An 18,662-nucleotide genomic window follows, 5' to 3' on the forward strand; every position below is an offset into this window, starting at 1 on the left:
TGGTGTGCCCCATAGGACGAGGTGACCTCAGGGTCTTCCTACCCTGCCATCTTGGTGACCAGGAAATCATTTAGATCAGGATTTCTCAACTTTGGCAGAAATGACATTTGAACTGGGTAATTATTTTGTTGTGGGGGCTGTCCTATATATTGTAGGATGCATAGCAGCATTCCAGGCTCCTGTCCACTAGATGCCAGTAGTATCGCCCAGTTGTGACAACCCAAAATATCTGTGTTTTCAAACCCCCTCTTTCAGGGGCAGGGGACAAAATCCCTCCCACTTTGTTTGAGCACTGCTGTATTAGATCACCTTTAAGTTATGCATATGTAATATTATGGTAGAGATTATGTAAACTGTGGCAGCTTTGGACATTTCAGGAGAAGGCTGTTAGACCACTTAGTGGGATGTTATAGAGGTGATCTTCTAATATTCTGTAATTCTCATAAATAAAATTTTCTTTAGCTCTCGTAAGAAAACAAAAAAATGGAGAAAGTTCAGAAAGATTGGGAACATCAAGCTCTAGGCAGAGTGTGAGCTGCTAGCAAGTTGAGGGCAGTCACAGGAGTGAGAACAAATAGATCACAAAGGAGGCAGGATGGGATTTAGCTCTTGCTTTCACAGAAATGAATCTTAGCAGGGAAATGGTTGTCCTTTCAAATGCAAGCAAGTGGCAACTTCAAGCTCAGTCCTGAGTGGAGGGCACAGTCTACCAGGGCCCCTGGTGGGGTTGCTGGGCTTCCTGGATGTATTGGAATTTGTAGAAATCTACATGGTTTCACAGTACCTATTGCCTTGCTTATAGTAATGGGAGGACAGTTTTTTTTCCAAAGAATACTTTTGAGGGCAGGGGGCGGAAGGGTACGGTTTGCCTGAATAAATGTGTTCACTTTAGACTCCTATTAGTTAAATGAGCAAGAAGAGAAAAGTATAGCAGCATTCCACCAGGTGGTGCTATATCTGACTCATTCACCAAGCACGGCTGAATTAGGTTTTCTGTGACCCTGTCTCTCCCAGTGTATTTTCTCAGTCCTTTTGAAATAATGTAGATTGAGCTATACTTCAAATGAAAGATATCTGCTGGTTGAAAAAAAATTTCCATTCTAGTGTAAATCTCTACTTCTGACTCAAAATATATGCATTTATATTCCAAGGATCTATCTTGACAACCAAGCTCGGGCGCAGGAGGCGCTAGAACATATTGTGTTCATAACAAAAGATTTCTCCCTCTTTTTTTTTTTTTGCAGTACGCGGGCCTCTCACTGCTGTGGCCTCTCCTGTTGCAGAGCACAGGCTCTGGACGCGCAGGCTCAGTGGCCATGGCTCACGGGCCCATCCGCTCTGCAGCATGTGGGATCTTTCCAGACCGGGGCACGAACCCTTGTCCCCTGCACCGGCAGGTGGACTCTCAACCACTGCGCCACCAGGGAAGACCTCCCTTTTTCCAATTTTAATTAATGCTATCGCCAGGTGATTTGATAACACTGCGACTGGCCAGTACAAGCAAAACTGATATAAATATTTTTAACTTCAATTTCTTCAATACTTTGCTGACTGTTATCAGAGATGAGTTTCATGCCTACCCTCATCAGCCCGGGATATAAAAAAGGCAGAGGTTAGGATATTAAAATGCGTTGCAGAGCTCTGAAATACAATGTGCTCCAGAAGACAGCCCTGTGACCTGGAGGTCTGGTTACATGGCATTTAAACAGGGAACTTGGCTGTGATACACCAGGACAACTGGATAGCCTAACATCAAAACGAGAAGTTCTATATATTCAATATACTGTGATAAGCCATAATGAAAAAGAATTTTTATATATGTATAATTAAATCACTTTGCTGTATAGTAGAAATTAACACAACATTGTCAATCAACTATACTTCAATTAAAAAAACAAAACAAAACGAGAAGTTCTAAGGGCTCACTTAAGCAATTATCTCTTAACTGGGAAGTTGTGCAATTCACCATGCACTGACATTTTTAATCCCTTGGGGAGAAAAAGGATACAAATATGTTTATCTTTTATAAATCTTCAGGTCAGTCTACCAGTATGTATGAACCAAGAGAAAGAATTTCGCTGCAGCTGTTATAAGTAGGTTTTTGGTTATTTTGTTTTGTTCTTTTAAGGAAGAGAGACTATTATTGACCATCAGCAGAGGTAGCCTTAATTGAATAGTAACATACTAAGGGACCCTCCAGGAGGATGGGGCAGTAGTTAAAACAGTGGGTGGGGGGTGGGGTGCGTCCACATCCCATTTAAAACATGGTCAGAAGAAAAAGACAAGTGACATGGTCTCAGGCGAAGAGCAGGCAAAATGGAAATCAAAGATAGAAGTAAAGAAAATGGAAGGAAAACCTGCCCTCATGTGTTTATCATATATGTCTGTTTATCAATTAAAATATTAATAGCACAACAATGCATATTTGTCATATATTTTCCATCAAAATAATGGAGAGGAAGGGTGAGGACAGGTGGAATGGCCAGGACTTTGAGTTGCTAAAGCAAACACAAAGTTCCTCATCACAGGCTTGCCTAGGGCAGGGCCTGACCATAAAGTGTATTTCCTTTAGAACTCGCTGAAAACAAATATTTCTTCCTTTTAGTATTTTAATACAAACATATTGGTAAAAATCCTTATCAAACAAATACAAACTATAACAACTGACTTAAAGATTTAAAGACATTGAGAAGCAGGATGGGGATGGTAGAGTGCACTGATGTACCTCAGAGACCTCCTAAAGGTCTGTATCTCCCTTATTCTAGAGAAGCACTTCCTAAATTGCCACGTGTCCCTCCTTTGGCTGCTTTCTACCCTTACCCACAAGATAACATGTGTTGTGTGAAGAAAAAGAAAAGTTACATAGTGAAACACATTTGGAAAACACTATACACTATATGCCCTTCTTAGAGATTTCTGGTGCACTTGGGCATATTTAAAGGGCATCCAAATATTTGAGAGGCTCTAGGAAAGGAGAATCCGTGTAACTGACTCAGCATTTCCCAAGTTTAAATCCCCATCCCCGTCCCTACCTTCACCCCCAGGAATACTCATTATCATCTCACAGGCCTCTAGTCTCCTCTAGTAGAGTGTTTGGGAAATGCTATTCCATAGATACAAGTATTGTGTCTTCTTGCTACATTGAAAGGATTGTGAAGATTTACAAGACTTACCAAAAGGATCTACTTAATATCCTGAGAGTTCAGATTTTTGCTCAAATTTGGCTTCTTGGTACAATTGTTTAGCTTTTGCCCTATCATTCTCCTAATTGAAACATCATCTGTGTTGGGAAATAATTGTTTTGTGATTCCTGTAAAAACAACAACAAAACACAGAAAAACACTTTGTCAGAAGGATGTAGACTCACAGATGCAGAGAACAAACCAGTGGCTGCCAGTGGGGAGAGGGATGGGGGAGGGGCGATATTGGGTAGTGGGGGTAAGAGGTACAAACTACTATGTATAAAATAAGTTATAAGGATATATTGTACAACTGGCAATATAGCCAATATTTTATAAGTATAAATGGAACATAAACATTAAACATTGTGAAATACTATATTGTACACCTGTAACTTATGTAATACTATACATCAACTATACTTGAATAAAAATAAATTAATTAATTTTAAAAAACCACTTTATCAGGCCTTTGCATCTTAAGGTATGAACTGAAATAAAACACCAAGCAATTCACATTATAATTTTGTCTCTATTTTGAAAAAGCAGCCCAACACCCATGAGATATTTAAATAGATGAATCTGTAGGCAGAGTTTTCAAAGCAAAGCAAGAGATAACAAAAGTCTATATCATAAACTGAGAGCATACATATACGTCTTCCTATGGTACCATTCAGCTTTAACCTTGCTGCTTGCTCTGAATGCTAAGTGCCCTTGATCCAAAATGCTGGGAATTTATTTTTACCCATTCCCAACATCAGTTGAAACAAGCAGATTCTGACTCTTTTCCAACTAAGAAATGATGCACTATTAACATATAGAGAGCTGTGATTCAGTGAGTCCTTAAATTTGTTGGATATTTGCAAAAAAATTCCTTGCTAACCTTGCTAACCTAAATTATCATATTTAAGGAGATTAACTTAAAAACCATAAGTAGGATGGTTAAATTAACCTCTGTTTTTTTCTGAATAAAAGATAAGGGATATTTCTAACCAAGAGAAGAAAAAGAAAATAAAACATAAACTGTTACTAAAATTTTGTTGGAAAGGATTTTGAAAATTTACTTTTCTAAAGCTATGAATTTTATGAATCCAAACTTTTCAGTAATATAAAATTCATTTTTATTTTAATAACCATTTTTTTTTTTTTTTTTTGCGGTACACGGGCCTCTCACTGCTGTGGCCTCTCCCATTGCGGAGCACAGGCTCCAGACGCACAGGCTCAGTGGCCATGGCTCACGGGCCCAGCCGCTCCACGGCATGTGGGATCTTCCCGGACCGGGACACGAACCCATGTCCCCTGCATCAGCAGGCGGACTCTCAACCACTGCGCCACCAGGGAAGCCCTTAATAACCCTTTTTAATGTAAAGTTTTTCTACAAAATTCCCCATATATCATAAGAGGTTTAGGCTATCCTCAGATTTTTCTCTCATAGAAAAATAAACTTGAAGAAAAAAAAAGATAATGAAAGAACAACTTAAAGTTGAATGGTAAAATAATTTCAGATTCATGTGCCAATATAATACAAACACATTATCACCTATGATTTCTTGAACTTCATTCTGATTCATAGCTGGTTTCACTGCCTTGTCCCTTGAAGTAGAGGATTTTGCCCCCGTCAGGCTGTGTGTGGCCATGTATTCATTTGTGTAGAGCACTTGCATTAAATCATTAATAAACTTCTGAGGCTTGCTCTTGTTGCAACGGGCAACCTGCCATTTTTCAATCTTGAACTAAAAAATTAAAAATAATAATTGAAATAACTGAAAAAGGAAAGGAAAGGAATATCTGAAGAAATATATTACTCAATGAATACAGACCAGAAAACAAAACCAAGTCTTTAGGTGATGTATGATACTTTTAATATATATTGTACATTTCAGGGGTTAGAGTTAGATGTTAACTTTGAGATAATTCCCAACATTTATGAGGTATTTGTTCTAGAGTGTATACAAATTCTTGTCGTGTAATCTGGATTTGGTGCTTTAAGGATTAATCCATACTTAACATTTCCTACTAAGTGTGGTAGCATAATAATGGCCCACTGACAATATTCACATTGTTATCCCTGTAACCTTTGAATATGTTACCTTATATGGGAAAATCAACTTTGTACGTGTCATTAAAGTACCTTGAGATGGGGAGAGTATGCTGAGTTATCCAGGTGGGTCCATTCCAATCATGTGAGCCTTTTTTTTTTTTTTAACACTTAAAATTTGTGTACTTTACTGCAGGTACGAATATGTATATTTACATACACATATAACTTTATAAATATATACACACAGTATCTGGTACATAGTAAGCACACCATAAATGTTAATAATAATAATGAAAATGGCTAACAATTATTGAGCACTCACATGAGCCCTTAACTGCAGAAGAGGGAAGCAGAAAGAAGACACAGAGGAAGGAGGAGAGAATAGAAGAGTGAGAGGGCTTTGCCTGCCCCGACTGGCTTTGAAGATGATGGAAGTGGACTATGAACCAGGGAAGGTGGCTGCCTCTAGAAGTGGGAATGGCCTTCAGTTTATAGTTGACAAGAAAACAGAAAACAGGGAACTCGGCTCTAGAACCATAAGAAACTGAGTTCTACAACAACCCCCATGGACAGGAAACAGATTCTTCTCCAGAGCCTCCAAAAAAGGAGAGTACCTGCCAACACCTTGATTTTACCGCATTTCTGACCTACAGAACTCTGAGGTGGTAAGTTTGTATTATTATAAATCACTAAGTTTGTGGGAATCTGTTACACAGCAAAGGAAACCGGTACACTAAGATTCAAATATTCTGAATGTTAGATAGTGAGCATTTAATTATTGCTCTTGAAAGCATAATTTCCCAGGCCAATTCTAACAAAACTTGTATTTTTAGCTTCTATTTCTTGATTAAGAGAAGTCGGGAAAGTAGAAGAATTGTGTTCTGCCAGCATGTACAGCCTAAAATTCACCTTGTCTCAATGATACAGTTTTATAACCTTTAATGCATAGTTGTCCTTCTGTCACTGGTTTAAGAATTTCCTAGTTTAATAACTTCATCACTGTCCACCATTTGACTTTAATTTTCTGAACTGGATATTCATTTCACAAATATTAGATTTATTGCAAAAACACTGTTTTATGTAGTCAGAATATTATGATTGACCTAAAGTTACATAAAGTGATCTGATAAGGCAGTGATTATGTTGTACAGTAATTTTAATTTTGTATGTGACTGTATCCCAGAGAAAGATGGGATGGTCTTCCAGCTGACCTGTTTCTCATCCGCGTGATGCTCTTCCTCAGCTTTCAAGGAAATTGGTGAACTGGAATTAGAATTAGAATTACTACATGTGGAGGCAAATGAATCTGGTGAGGAGTTATTTGTTGCTCTCCAGAGGGTGGACGCAGACGTGGACAGGGTTCCTCCACCCTTGAGCAGGGCCTCCGCCATACCAACCAATTCTTCAAACTGGGTGACGGCCTGTGGTAAAACTAAAATGGCAAGAAAAAGTAGTACTTTACAAATACTTGTCATAGCAGCATAGATACATATTTTCTATGATGTGTATATGCATAGAAGTATGTAGAACAAACTGTTAACACTTGCTATCTTTGGAAAATAAACATGGTAAGAAGAATGGTTGGAACATATTTACTTTTTTTTTTGCTGTACGCGGGCCTCTCACTCTTGCGGCCTCTCCCGTTGTGGAGCACAGGCTCCAGATGCTTAGGCTCAGCAGCCATGGCTCACGGGCCCAGCCACTCTGCAGCATGTGGGATCTTCCCGGACCGGGGCACGAACCCATGTCCCCTGCATCGGCAGGCGGACTCCCAACCACTGCGCCACCAGGGAAGCCCTAACATAATGTTTTTAAGACTTGATTCTTTTTCTAATTGCTAATGATATTATTTGAAGGTGTTTAAGGAGACATTACTGATTTTATCACCTTCCATCAGGCCAGTTTAAGTGACAAGATAAAATAAACTGTTTCTCACAGATTGAAATAAATTTTCTATGGCCTTAGTGCGTGATTTCCCAGGGAGTCAAAGGCCATCAAATTAGTAAAAATTCATGGCCACAGTTCAAATCTATGTGTTCACATATTAAAGATGGATTTTGGTAATCAACTGAATGTTCTCTTTGTTCCTTTTTTTAAATGGAAACTTACACATTCAAAGCTTTCATGCCTCCATGTTAAATGGTCTTCTCTTGTTATATCTAGTTTGTTTCCTAAGGACAAATAACATTTTGTTGGAGTTGGAAGACACCTTGAACCCTGTCTAATTCAACTCCTCACTCTATGGTTGGGAGTAATGCCTGCTGGAGAGGCGAAAAGAGTCTGAAACTTTTTTGTACTTTTCTAAGCATATTATTGAGCTATATAATCTTTGGAATAATTGCTGATTGGAGACCTGAAAATCAGACATATTGATGACATGTCCAAATCAATACATTTAGTACTATGTTAATAGAAAAATGTAAACATCTGCTAAAGAAGAAAACCTTATTTTATATTTTTTTCAATTAATATTTGCTAAGCACCTCTCAAGTGCCAGACAGTTGTTCAATCAGCAATTATTTATTGAGCACTTAATAATATTAGACATTTATCTAGCTTCTACTCTGTGCCAGGCACTATTCTGGGAACTTTACTGATGTTCACTTGTTTACTCCTCATTGCAACTCTCTGAGATAGGTATTATCATTACCCGCAATTTACAGATGAGGACAGTTAGGCAACAAGAGGTTAAATAACCCATCAGGGTCAACTCAGTGAAAAGAAGAGCCAACATTCAAATTCGGACTCTGCCAATTCCATGCTATAAACTTCTATGTCATGCCAACTCTCAACATTTGCCCACCACTCTGTTAGGTGCCAGGGATGAGACTGGGAGCAAAACCAGATGTGATCCTAGACTCTTGGAACTGGGAGGGGGTAGAGAGTATTGTTTACCTACCCATGCTGTGTGTAAGAATTTGGCCCGCTCAAAGAAGGTCTGGCCACCTGCCCTAACCGCCACCCACCCCCCCACCCCAGTTCCTGGGAAGTAACCTCTCAACCCTTGAATTTCCCGAGCGATAGCAGGAGTGTCTTTGTTATTCATGGTGAGCCCCTTAGAACACACCTGATTTATGTTTATGCTAAGGAGTTTCTCAGGGTGGGGACAGTCACACCCAATAATCTTAGGGTAGAAGCTGGCCATAGCCAGAAAGCCAGAAAGACCATGTGGGCAATCAATCAGTGAATCAATCATGCTCATGTAATGAACCCTCAGTAAAAACTTTGGACACCCCAGCTCAGAGAGCTTCCTGGGTGGACAATCCTCTGTGCATTTTGTTGTAACATATAAAGACTAGTAGGTAATGTATCCTGAGGACAGAAGTTCCTCACTTGGAAACTAACCAGACTCTGCCCTATGTGTCTCTTCCAACTTTGCCTGGTTCTAATTTGTATTCTTTCCCTGTGATAAATGTAAACATGAATAAAATAGGTTTTGGTGAATTAAATTTCTCTGGCAAATTACTGGACCTGAGGGTGGTTTTGGAAAACCCCTAAACTTGCAGTCAGTATCAGAAGTCTTAGAAGACTTGGCAGTCTAGAGGACTGTGCCCTTAACCTTGTGGTTTGGCTAACTCAAGGTGCATGCAAAGAAATGAAAAATCACAGTTGTTAAGGTCACAGAGAAGAGGCAAACAGCCTAGAGAGGGAAGGGCCACAGAGGGCTTCTCTTAGGAGCTCAAGATTGATCTGAAACCTGAAGGCTGAGCAGGAATTAAATAGCCAGAGGGAATGAGGAGGTCATCAGAAGCATAGGAAACACAAGTTCTGTATTTGAGGAACTGAAGCTGGAATGTAAAGAGAAAAAGGGAATTCTGCATTAAAGTGGGGTTTAGAGAATATTCACTGTTTTTTCTAATAATGAAAGTTATACATGTTCATTGGAATATATCCTTCTTGCCATTTCTATCTTTGTATATCTCTATCTATATTTTCTTTTACATAATTAGGACAATGCTATATGCATAGCATTGTATCATGGTTCTTTTTTCCAATTAAGGCCATAAACTGAATATTTTACCTATTTTATTAAATCTTGGAAAATATGATCTTTTGAGGTCTAATTTGCTTAGAATCAAAGTCAAGATCTTATGTGAAGTCTGAGCAGAATTTAAGTAGGTAGAGGGGGATGAGTTTGACAAAAGGATGTACCCAATTAGCTCACACTAATATGTTCGAGATATAGAACATTTCTGCCCACCCAGAAATTTGCCTCATGTTCCTTCCAAATCAATCCCTGGACTCACCTCAGGGGCAACCATTAATGTGACTTCTTTAGTCAGAGACACGTTTTAACTGTTCTAGAATTCCATGTAAATGGATACAAACAGTATATTCTCCGTGTTTTGGTCTGACTTTTTTTTTGTTGTTTTTCTGCATAATGTTTTGAGATTCATTCATGTTGTTGTGTCAGTTAGTCATTCTTTTTTCAGGAGGATGAATATTATTTTTATTTTTTATTGAAGTATAGTTGATTTACAATGTTTCAGGTGTATAGCAAAGTGATTCAGATATATATATATATATATATATATATATATATATATATATATATATTCTTTTTTGTTGCTGACTGATATTTAATTACATGGATGCTCCACAATTAAAGTATCCATTCACCTGCTGATCGGTTATTTTCCACTTGAACACACGACTTTAAGGATTCCCTAATATCTCAAGGTATTGATGTCCTCTAATTTATTCAAATGCTTCTTTTTTTCTTTTTGGAATTTAGGTTGCTTCCAATTTTTCTTGATTACGGACAAAACTCTTATGAACCACCTACCACACACATCTTTATATTTATCTCTTATCGTGTCAATGCTATAAATTCCTGAAAGCGAAACAATAGGCTCAGAGGTATAAATGTTTCCAAGACTCAGTTAATGTCACTGAATGGCTCTCCAAAAAGGGTCTTCCAACTTGAATGCCCACTAGCAAGGTAAGAAGTCAGCCACATCACTGCACCATCAACAAGAGGTGTTCATAATTAACAAAAATATTCACTATTTTGATAGGTTAAAATTTTAGTACAATTATTTAAATTATTGCAATTATTTGATTATTGTGAAGTTGAATACATATTTATTTGTTTATTGATTATTTGAACTTATTCTATGAGATACCTATTAGACCAAAGAATGTTAGTACTTTTTTTATTTTATGATAGCTTAGATGGTTTTGGTAAAGTGCTTATAGGAATGCCTAGTGCATTATAAACACAATGTATTAGCTATTATTATTAATTCCCTTATATCTTAAGCACTTTAACCTCTAATTTGTCATAAGTTGCAATTATTTTTCTTAGAGTATTTTAATTTTAGTATGTTTTAAATGTACACGTGTACAAAATAGATAACTAATAACAACCTGCTGTATAAAATAAATAAATAAAATAAAATTTTTTAAAAAGCACACACATATTTTTAGTTTTTACTTAATTAAAAGTAGCAGTCTTATGGAAGCAACCTAAGTGTCCATCGACAGATGAATGGATAAAGAAGATGTGGCACATATATACAATGGAATATTACTCAGCCATAAAAAGAAACAAAATTGAGTTATTTGTAGTGAGATGGATGGACCTAAAGTCTGTCATACAGAGTGAAGTTAGTCAGAAAGAGAAAAACAAATACCGTATGCTAACACATATATATGAAATCTAAAAAAAAAAACTGATCATGAAGAACCTAGGGGCAGGATGGGAAAAAAGACACAGACCTACTAGAGAATGGACTTGAGGACACGGGGAGGGGGAAGGGTAAGCTGGGACAAAGTGAGAGAGTGGCATGAACATGTATACACTACCAAATGTAAAACCGATAACTAGTGGGAAGCAGCTGCATAGCACAGGGACATCAGCTCGGTGCCTTGTGACTACCTAGAGGGTTGGGATAGGGAGGGTGGGAGGGAGGGAGATGCAAGAGGGGAGAGATACGGGGATATATGTATATGTATAGCTGATTCACTTTGATGTAAAGCGGAAACTAACACACCATTGTAAAGCAATTATACTCCAATAAAGATGTTAAAAAAAAAGTAGCAGTCTTTTCCTTAGTTCATTTCCTTAGTTCATTCATTTACTTTATGCTTAGCAAGTCATTCAGATCAGTTAAATATTCACTCATATATTTCATACAGTTTAAACATCTTTTCACAAGTTTTTTTCCTCCCTGGATATAATTTTTTCTAACTTTTAATGTAAAAATTTAAACACACACACAAAATAGTAAACTCCCATGTACCCCATGCCCTAGTTTCCAACTCATGGCCAATCTTGTTCCACCTGTATCCCCACCCACTTTCTCCCCACCTCCAAAATTACTTCAAGCAAATCACAGGCATCATTTCATTTTATCTGTAAATATTTCCATGTATATCTCCAAAGGTAAGAAATTTAAATATATATATATAATATATGGTTATATGTATATATATACATATAACCATAACACCACTGTCACAGCCAGAAATACTTAGCAATAGTTCTTGAATATCATTTAAAAAAAAAACAAATTAGCAAGTGTTCAAATTTCTGATTGTCTCGTTTTTGTTCTTGTTTTTAGCTTGTTTGAATCAGAATCCAAATAAAGTCCATACATTACAATTAGTTGCTGTCTCTTTTACAAACTGTAGGTTTCCTTTTCATCTCCTTGTTTTTTCCTTGCAATTTATTAGTTGAAGAAACTGGGTCCTTTGTCCTGCAGGGTTTCCCACAGTCTGGATTTTGCTGATTGCACCCCTAAGGGGGTGTTTAACATATTCTTCCCTGTAGTTAGATCTAAAGGCTTGATCAGTGTTTTAACTTCCAGCAGGTGGCATTGAATGCATGGTTACCTTTTGTTGCGATATTAGCGGTCACTGATGATCACTGCCTAGATTCATCAGGGGTTGCAAAATGGTGATATCCTAATTCTTCATTTAGCTAGAATTCTACCAAGGGAAACTTTCTCTCATCAACTATTTGGCTACCCTGAGGTTCATTTCATATAATAATGGCAGAATAAATGCTTGATTTTTCAGTCTGTATTTGCCAGTTTTCAAAATAATGAGTTGGTTCTTTCAGATGACCATTAAGTTTTTTCTCTTTTGAATGAAGTCATGCATGTAAATATACATGATAACCAGTTGCCCTGATCATTATTATTGATGCTCCAATAATAATGATCTTTAGCCAGTGGGAACCTCTTCCAGTTGACACGTCCACATGGTCTTTGCTGACCTCCTTGCTTTCTGGTAGGACAAGATTTTCATCTATATTTCCTGTTTGAGGCTCCTGACAAATCTTGTCCATTTCCTGTGCAAGTTCTGGAATCAGCCGTTTCTCCAGGGAACCCCAGCTCCCTTTAGTGGGGAACGGTATTTCAAGGCCACACCCAAGTGCTGGGAGTGCTCTTTGCTATTGGGTTCTTGTTTCTAGGCCTCTTTGGTGAACAGTATTAGAATATACATACTATTAATTTTTAAAGATAAAAATTCATCCTGTGTCGAAACCAGTACTCATGCAAATTCAGAACATGGAGTTTTAATTTAAACTGTACAGTTATGTTTTTAGTACGCCACATGGTGTGAAATGAGAACCTAACTTAAACCTGCCCCTCCCCGCCACATTGGAATATCAGTTTTCCCAGCACCATTTGTTGAATAATTCATCCTTGTCCTAAATGGCTTGCAGGACTTGCTATGTAAATTGTCAGGCCCATTGCAAATGGAAAATGCAGGACTCCTTGTTCAAAGCTTCTTCAGAATTTTAATATGGTGACAGTATTTTTAACCAGTATGTGGGGCCTTCCTAGGAGCAGGGCCCAGTGTGACTGCACTGGTCATCCTACAGTGATAAGCAGACACTGTATGGCAGTCACCTTACCAGGTTCTGCTCTGAAGACTTTACATGTCACCCAGGGAAGTACTTTTATCATTTCCATTCATCTCACACTCAGTTACACAGCTAGTAGGTGGCAGAGGCAGGATTTGAACCCAAGTGGCTTGGCCCCTGTAAACCCTCTGTGCCACAGTGGCTCCGGGACATTTCTTCCCTGTACGGGAGGTATTATCCAGGGATGTGTGTTCTGTTCCATCGACCTGCTGGCTCTTATCCTAGTAAGTTGCTTTTAATTATCAGAACTTTATATGATTTCATGTTGACAGTTATGCCCTCAGATTCTTTTTCAGAATGTTCTTAATTGATTTTGCCTATTTATTCTTTCAGGTTAACTTTAATATAATTATTGTCAAATTACCACAAAAATAAAAATCAAAACAAAACAATTATGGGCATTTGATTGGGATTCTAGTCAAACTGTGAGTTATTTTGAGATGAATTGGCAACTTCTCATCTATGAATTTGACGTCTCTCTATTTAGATTTGTCTACTTCTCCACTGACTTTTTAATTTTTCATCATAGATCCTACACATTTCTTGTTAGGGTAACTAGTAGATATTTTATAGTTATTTGTAATTAATGTGTAGATTCTTTTTTATTATTTTTTTAGGAATAAAATCAGCAATTTCTGATCTATAAGGAAATTACTGATTTTTTTAAAAAATGGTAGCTATTAGATTTGGGGCACCTATTATGTACCAGGCATTTATTATTTTTTAAATACAATAAGGCTTATAATGAAAAATAGCAGCCCTCTGCCCTACCGCTCACCACCCTGGATTACCTACTACTCCTAGAGGGAAAACTTCTGATCCACTTACCTGTTTCTCTGGTAGTTACCTTCATAGTCTTAAATAATAATAAGCATATACAACTATTCTTTTATTTTTTCAGATTCATATAATTACTTATTGACTTTCAACTATGTAACATGACAAGGCAGCCCTCTTTCAACTCCTCCCCCAGCCACATAGAAACACACACACGTGGTACCCACATATGCAAACACATACACACTCTTCTTCTCTCCATCATCCCAGGATAGTTGTAACACAACTGCTAGTTCAATAAATACTGTGCTTACATTATTATAGTGATGTAATTCTCAATTCCTTTCCTTTAAAACATGACTTTTTTCCTAGAGTTAAAATGATCTCATTTTTAAAAGCTTGCTTATTATTATTATTTAACTGTTTCTCTGACTTAAACATCTCAAAACTTCCTACCAGAGGTGTAAAACCTCCTTGCAGTATGTTTGGTAGATGACATCATGTCATCTATCAATTTCATGTTTTTCTCAGTGATCTCTCTCCTGTAACCCCTGTACCTGTCCACCTCTAGACCAGCTGCTTCCAGGCTACTGTGGACCTGTCACCCTGGAGTGTCCCCTCACTATTATTCTGTGGCTACGTCCTGTACTGGACTACCTGTTTTCTGATTGACTTTCTAGATTCACTCTCTCATTTTGAAGGAGCACACCCTCCGTTAGCTTTTGAAAAAGAAAGCACAGGAAGTACATTGAGACTTCATAGGTATGAAAATATTATTATTCTGCCCTCACACTTGGTTGATGGTTTCACTGGGTATAGAAGTCTAGGTTTAAATCATTTCCCTTTAGAATTTTAAATGCATTGCTCAATTATCTTAGAGCTTCCAGTGTTGCTGGTGAAAAGTCCAATGTCATCTGACTCCCACTCCTTAGCGGGTAACATGCTCCTTCTCTCTGAAAGCTTCTAGATTTTCCCTTCCTGGTGTTCTGAAATTTCACACTGTTATGGCTTAGATAAGCCTTTTTGCTTTGGGTGGTATCTTTTTGATGTGCACACAATAAACTTTTACTAATTACTACTTCAGTGATTCACTGGTTTTACTTTGGCTATTTCTGAAACTTTGACAGCATTCTACTATATTTAAATGAACCTGGGCAAAACTTACTTGATTTTTCCTTCCTTACTCATTAGTTAATAGAGTGGAGTTTTCGGCTGAGACATTGTTTTCCCTGGGTATACATTCATTCTTTACAAATAGTGATAATTTAATACCCTTTTGTACAATAGACGTGCCACTTTTTTCCTTTTATATCTTATTGTGCTGGTCAGTTGTGGTCCACAAGATATGTTTCAAATGTTTAACACATGCACGTAGAGCACACACACGTCTGTCATTCTGAATGTCTAGAATGGCATATACATTCTGCTATTTTTCTTAGTTAGCAGGCTTTATAGACAGATAAACAGCTCTGATTCTTAGTTCAAAGAGGACTATTGCTGAGCAAAGGTTAACTAACCACTCTGCACTCTTCTCTCAGACCCCTTTCTTATTTGGATGATACGTTAAATTTCAACTTTCTGACATCTTCCTAGTTCCCAACTGTAGCTTCACAAGGAGACCTACTATGACCATGTTATTTTAAACTGTAAAACACCCCCTCTCCCTCAAATCCCCATCCTCCTTTACCTCTCCTATTTTTTCCATAGCATTTATCACTAGCTAACATATTGTATAATTTACTTAATTTTACTTAATTGTTATTTTTCATGATTTTGACTGCTTGCCTCACTGGAATGTGAGCTCTGTGAGAGTGGCGATCTTTGTTTTGTTCACTGGGTTTTCCTAGGTACTTAGAGCAGTGCCTGACATATAGAGGACCTTGTAAATATTGACTGAAAGAAGAAATGCATACATGAATACTGCAGTGGCAGTTGGCAGTTCCTGACTCTTCCTGTTGCTTGAAGTCTAACCAATAGCCAACTTTACTTTGGTTTCTAAGGGTACATTCTAGTGTGTGTGCATGCAGAGGGGCAGACAATATTAAATACAGAATAGGGTATGTAGGCTTTTAAGTGCCAAAGAGGAAACGAAATGGGAAGGGATAAAAAAATGTTGCAGGGGGAGAGAGGTTGAAAGTTTAGATGGAGGGAGGAGGTCAGGGCAAAGATGAATTTACAGTGAAGATTTGAAGTATGTAGGCTGCAAACTATGTGGATATCTGGGGAAAGAATATCCCAGGCCAAAGGAACAGCCAGTACAGAGATGCTGACATCAGGTCACGTCTGATGTCTTTGGAGGGAAAGCAAGTGGTCCGGTGTGGCTGGATCACAGAGAAGGATGGGGAGAGAGTAGAAAACAAGGCCAGAAAGGTATGTGGAGGGGAGGTGGCCGGATCACGTAAGGACTCAAAGATCATAAAACTGACTTCAGTTTTACCCCATGTGAGGTAGACATGCACTGGAATTGTCTGCAGAGAGGAGTGACGTGAGCTGGCCTACAGTTAGCAGGATGTTCTTGCTGCTGTGTTGATAGTGGACTGCACAGCAGCATGAGCAGAAGTGGCAACACCGGTGAGGAAGCCACCATGATCACCTGGGTGAGAGATGCTGGTGGTTTGGACCAGAGTGGCTGTAGTGGGGGTGGTACAAAGAACTGTATTCCAGAGATATTTTGAAGATGAAGCCAGTAGGATTTGCCAATGGACTGAGTGTAGGGTGTAAAAGAAATACAGAAATACAAGACAGCATCGTGGATTTTGAGTTGAGAAACTGGAACAATGAAGTTAGCATTAACCGAGGCGAGGAAGAAAGAGAGGAGCAGGTGGCAGGGGAAGGGTGGGAATGTGGTCGGGGTGGGGGGGTGTTTGTCTGAGATGCCTGCCAGTCTTGTCAATACACAGTTAGCCCATGAGTCTGGAACTAAAGGGAGAAGTCCAGACTGGAGATAAGTCATAGTTATTGATGGATTTAACACCATAGAATTGGATATGATCCCCTATGGAGTGAAAGCAGATAGAAAAGAAAGAAGCCCAAGGACTGAGCCTGGGGCATCATCAAATATTTAGAGGGTAAGATGATGAAATGAGGCAGCCATATAAACTGAGACGGAAAGCTCAGCAGTGGAGGAGGAATGTGGTGCCCTAGAAGCCAAGGAAGGAGAGGTAGCCAAGGTGTCAGATGTAAGAGGGCACTTAATATGACCCTTGAGAAATTACCTTCGGGGTTAGCAATATGAAATGTTATGGGTTAAATTGTGTCCCCCCAAAAAGAGATGTTGAAGTCTAACCCCCAGGACCTTAGAATGTGACCTTATTTGGAAATAGGGCCTTTATAGATGTAATCAAGTTAAAATGAGGTCATTAGAGTAGGCCTTAATCCAAAATGACTGACATCCTTATAAAAAGAGGGAAGTCTGGACACAGAGACAGACAAGCACACAGTGAGGTCATCACATGAAGACTGGTCTTAATGCTGCCTCAGGCCGAGGATCAACCAGAAGCTAGGAGAGAGGCCTTCCCCAGCGCCATCAGAGGAAGCGTGGCCCTGCTGACACCTTGATTTTAGAATTCTGCTGTTTAAGCCACCCAGTTTGTGATACTTTATCACTGCAGCCCTAGGAAACTAATACATGGAGGTCATTGGCAATCATGAGAAGAGACATTACAATGGAATGACAAGGACCTAATTGAAGTGGGATCCAAAGGGAATAAAAGGGGGAAAATTGAAAACAGTGTATAGAGTCAACATGTAAGGAGTTTTCCTACAAAGGGAAGGAGAGAAACAGGGTGAAAGGCAGAGAAGCAAATGGCCTGAGAAAGGTGGGGATTTTTGGGTTTGTTTGTTTGTTTTAATGGGAGAAATAATTGTATGTCTGATGCTAATGGGATGATTCATTAGCGAGAGCAGGGGAGGCTCTCTGGAGCTCTGTCCTTGATTAGCAGAAAGAGGATGCACAGATGGACATACTGCCTTTGGCTGGACAAGAGGACAGGCCACTCATGGGTGACAGGAGAGGACGTGGAAGTTGATACAAGCACAGGTGCAGGGAGCTGACAGTCTTTTCACATCCTCCAAGTTCTCCGTGAAGCAAAGGCGTCAGCTGAGAGCGAGGATATGGAAAGTGTGGGACGCTGGCAGAGAGAGGAGAAAATGAAACAGCAACTCCAGAGTGAGGGACAGAGAGAAACTGTTCATAGTGATGATTCTTTTCATATACTATTTTTTTAATTTTATTTTTTGTCCGTGCCACACGGCATGTGGGATCTTAGTTCCCGACCAGGGATGGAACCCTCATCCCCTTAACTGAAGGCATGGAGTCTTAACCACTGGACTGTCAGAGAAGTCCCCTTCATATACTATTGAAACTGATTTGCTCCTCTTGCATTTAGAATTTTCTCATCTAAATTTATGAAAAAAATTGATCTAATTTTCTTTTGGTGGGGGTCCATGTGTCAAGTTCTGGTGTTAATAAAAACAGAGACAGAAACAATAACGATGATTCCTGAGCACCTATCATGTATCAGGCCCTGGTAAAGCATTTCTTCTAATTATCTAATTTAGTCATCTTGGCAAGAAGGACATGAGAGATTGGCTCCACTGTGTAGATGAGGCAAGTGAAGCTGGGGCTGAGGGCAGGACAGTGACAGGGCCAAGGCTTACAGCTAGTAAGCAGGGTTGGGATTCAAACCAAAGTCGGAGACTTCAAGATCAATACTTGAACCAGCAATGTATGCCAACTTTATCAACTAGCTTTTCATCTTACTCTACGTTCTGGAACAGATGATATAAA

At 38.7% G+C, this 18,662-nt stretch overlaps 1 protein-coding gene across 2 annotated transcripts in view; it reads right to left on the reverse strand.

The window, feature by feature from the left end:
• LOC308623374 (BEN domain-containing protein 6-like) overlaps positions 1-18,662 on the reverse strand; it is a 129,588-nt gene that overhangs the window by 6,320 nt on the left and 104,606 nt on the right. For both annotated transcript variants that reach the window (XM_081245658.1, XM_081245659.1), the window contains 3 exons: positions 6,432-6,652; positions 4,720-4,912; positions 3,174-3,310 (listed from right to left, as the gene is read on the reverse strand). In XM_081245658.1, coding sequence (XP_081101784.1) covers positions 3,183-3,310; positions 4,720-4,912; positions 6,432-6,652 — 542 coding nt within the window. In that variant the 3' untranslated portion in view covers positions 3,174-3,182. The remainder of the gene's footprint in view (positions 1-3,173; positions 3,311-4,719; positions 4,913-6,431; positions 6,653-18,662) is intronic.

Source organism: Mesoplodon bidens (genome assembly GCF_964165515.1).
Source record: "Mesoplodon bidens genome assembly, chromosome: 10".
NCBI lineage: Eukaryota > Metazoa > Chordata > Mammalia > Artiodactyla > Ziphiidae > Mesoplodon > Mesoplodon bidens.